At 39.9% G+C, this 1,434-nt stretch overlaps 1 protein-coding gene across 1 annotated transcript; it reads right to left on the bottom strand.

The window, feature by feature from the left end:
- Nucleotides 1–225: 225 nt before the first annotated feature.
- Nucleotides 226–1,167, bottom strand: LOC123238658 (olfactory receptor 52E8-like). Its single transcript, XM_044665864.1, has one exon. The coding sequence runs from the start codon at nucleotides 1,159–1,161 to the stop codon at nucleotides 226–228; it is 936 nt and encodes a 311-aa protein (XP_044521799.1). The 5' UTR covers nucleotides 1,162–1,167.
- Between the last annotated feature and the right edge of the window lie 267 nt (nucleotides 1,168–1,434).

The following is a 1,434-nucleotide window of genomic DNA, read 5'->3' as shown; positions in this document are numbered from 1 at the left end:
TCAGTCAGAAGTGGCATGTGTCATCCTTTATCATCGTGTCAATTTAAGCTGCCTTCTGAGCATTACCATTACAACTAGTCAGTCATAGGGTTGATACTCTATGCTTGGTTGGTCTGCCATTATTGAATCCATTTTCCATTTAATCAGTCACTAAATATTGGCTATCCTTTGAGGTAGAGGTCAGAAATAACACAAATTCATTTCTTTATGACATACTGATGAAAATTACTTTTTCTTAAAGACCCTCAACACCAGTTCTCGGATCTGTTTAGTTCTGATTCCATAGATGACAGGATTGAGTGCAGGTGGTACAACCACATACAAGTTAGCCAGGAGGATATGGATGTAGCCTGGTACTTTATGGCCAAATCGGTGAGTGAGAAAGGAGAAGAAGGCTGGAATGAAGAAGGCCAAGATGACACAGATGTGGGAGCCACAAGTATTGAGAGCTTTGAGCTGAGCTTCCCTGGAGGGGAGGAGGAAAACAGCATGGAGGATCTTTAGGTAAGAGATGGCAATAAGAATCACATCCCCAAATACCATAGCTATAAGAATTAATCCAAATATCATGTTAATTTTAATGTTAGCACAAGACAACCGGGCGATACCCATATGTTCACAGTAAGTGTGAGGGATGATACGATGACCACAGAAGGGCAGCCTCAAGATGAGAAACACCATTGGAAACACCAAAATGAAATTAATGAGAAACAAAATTGTCATAGTGATAACAATGGTTCTGTTGGTCAGTATCATACTATACCGAAGCGGGTGGCAGATGGCAACATAACGGTCGAAAGCCATGGCTACAAGCACAACAGTTTCCATGGCAGTGAACATGTGAATGAAGAACATCTGGGCAACACAGCTTCCAAAGCTAACCTCTCTTTGGTTAAGCCAGAAGATACCCAGCATTTTGGGGATGGTGGAGGTGGACAAGCCTAGATCAATTGTGGACAACATGGCTAGAAAATAGAACATTGGTTGGTGGAGGCTGCGTTCAGTCTGAATGACAAAGAGGATGGTAAGATTTCCCAAGAGGGCAATAAGATACACAGAGCAGAAGGGAAAGCCAATCCAGATATGCATTTCTTCCAATCCTGGGATTCCCAGCAAAAGGAAGGATATAGGGTGAAACTGAGTATCATTGGAAAGAAGCATTCTGCTAGTGATTAGTTCTGTAGAATGCCACTCATTTGTGCTTCTGATGTCTGGAAGAGGAAAAAAAAAGATTATATGTTGAGTACTCTAATTCGGTATGCTGAGTATGTTTAATATTTCTTCTCTGAGATGCATACACAATAAATCTTTTCCCTTTATATTCCTATCAATGGCTATTCTTTCAAGAGGTGGAAGAATTGGTTTGCAGAATTTTATGTATATGTATATTTATAAATATATGTACGTTTAATATATATGTACACACATAACACA

This window comes from Gracilinanus agilis, chromosome 3 (genome assembly GCF_016433145.1).
Source record: "Gracilinanus agilis isolate LMUSP501 chromosome 3, AgileGrace, whole genome shotgun sequence".
NCBI lineage: Eukaryota > Metazoa > Chordata > Mammalia > Didelphimorphia > Didelphidae > Gracilinanus > Gracilinanus agilis.
Note: the sequence above shows the minus strand (reverse complement) of the source record. Positions and strands in the feature narration are given on the sequence as shown.

Excerpts from the sequence above, each read along its gene's own strand:
- LOC123238658 (XM_044665864.1), bottom strand. The coding sequence starts at position 1,161 with ATGCTTCTTTCCAATGATACTCAGTTTCACCCTATATCCTTCCTTTTG.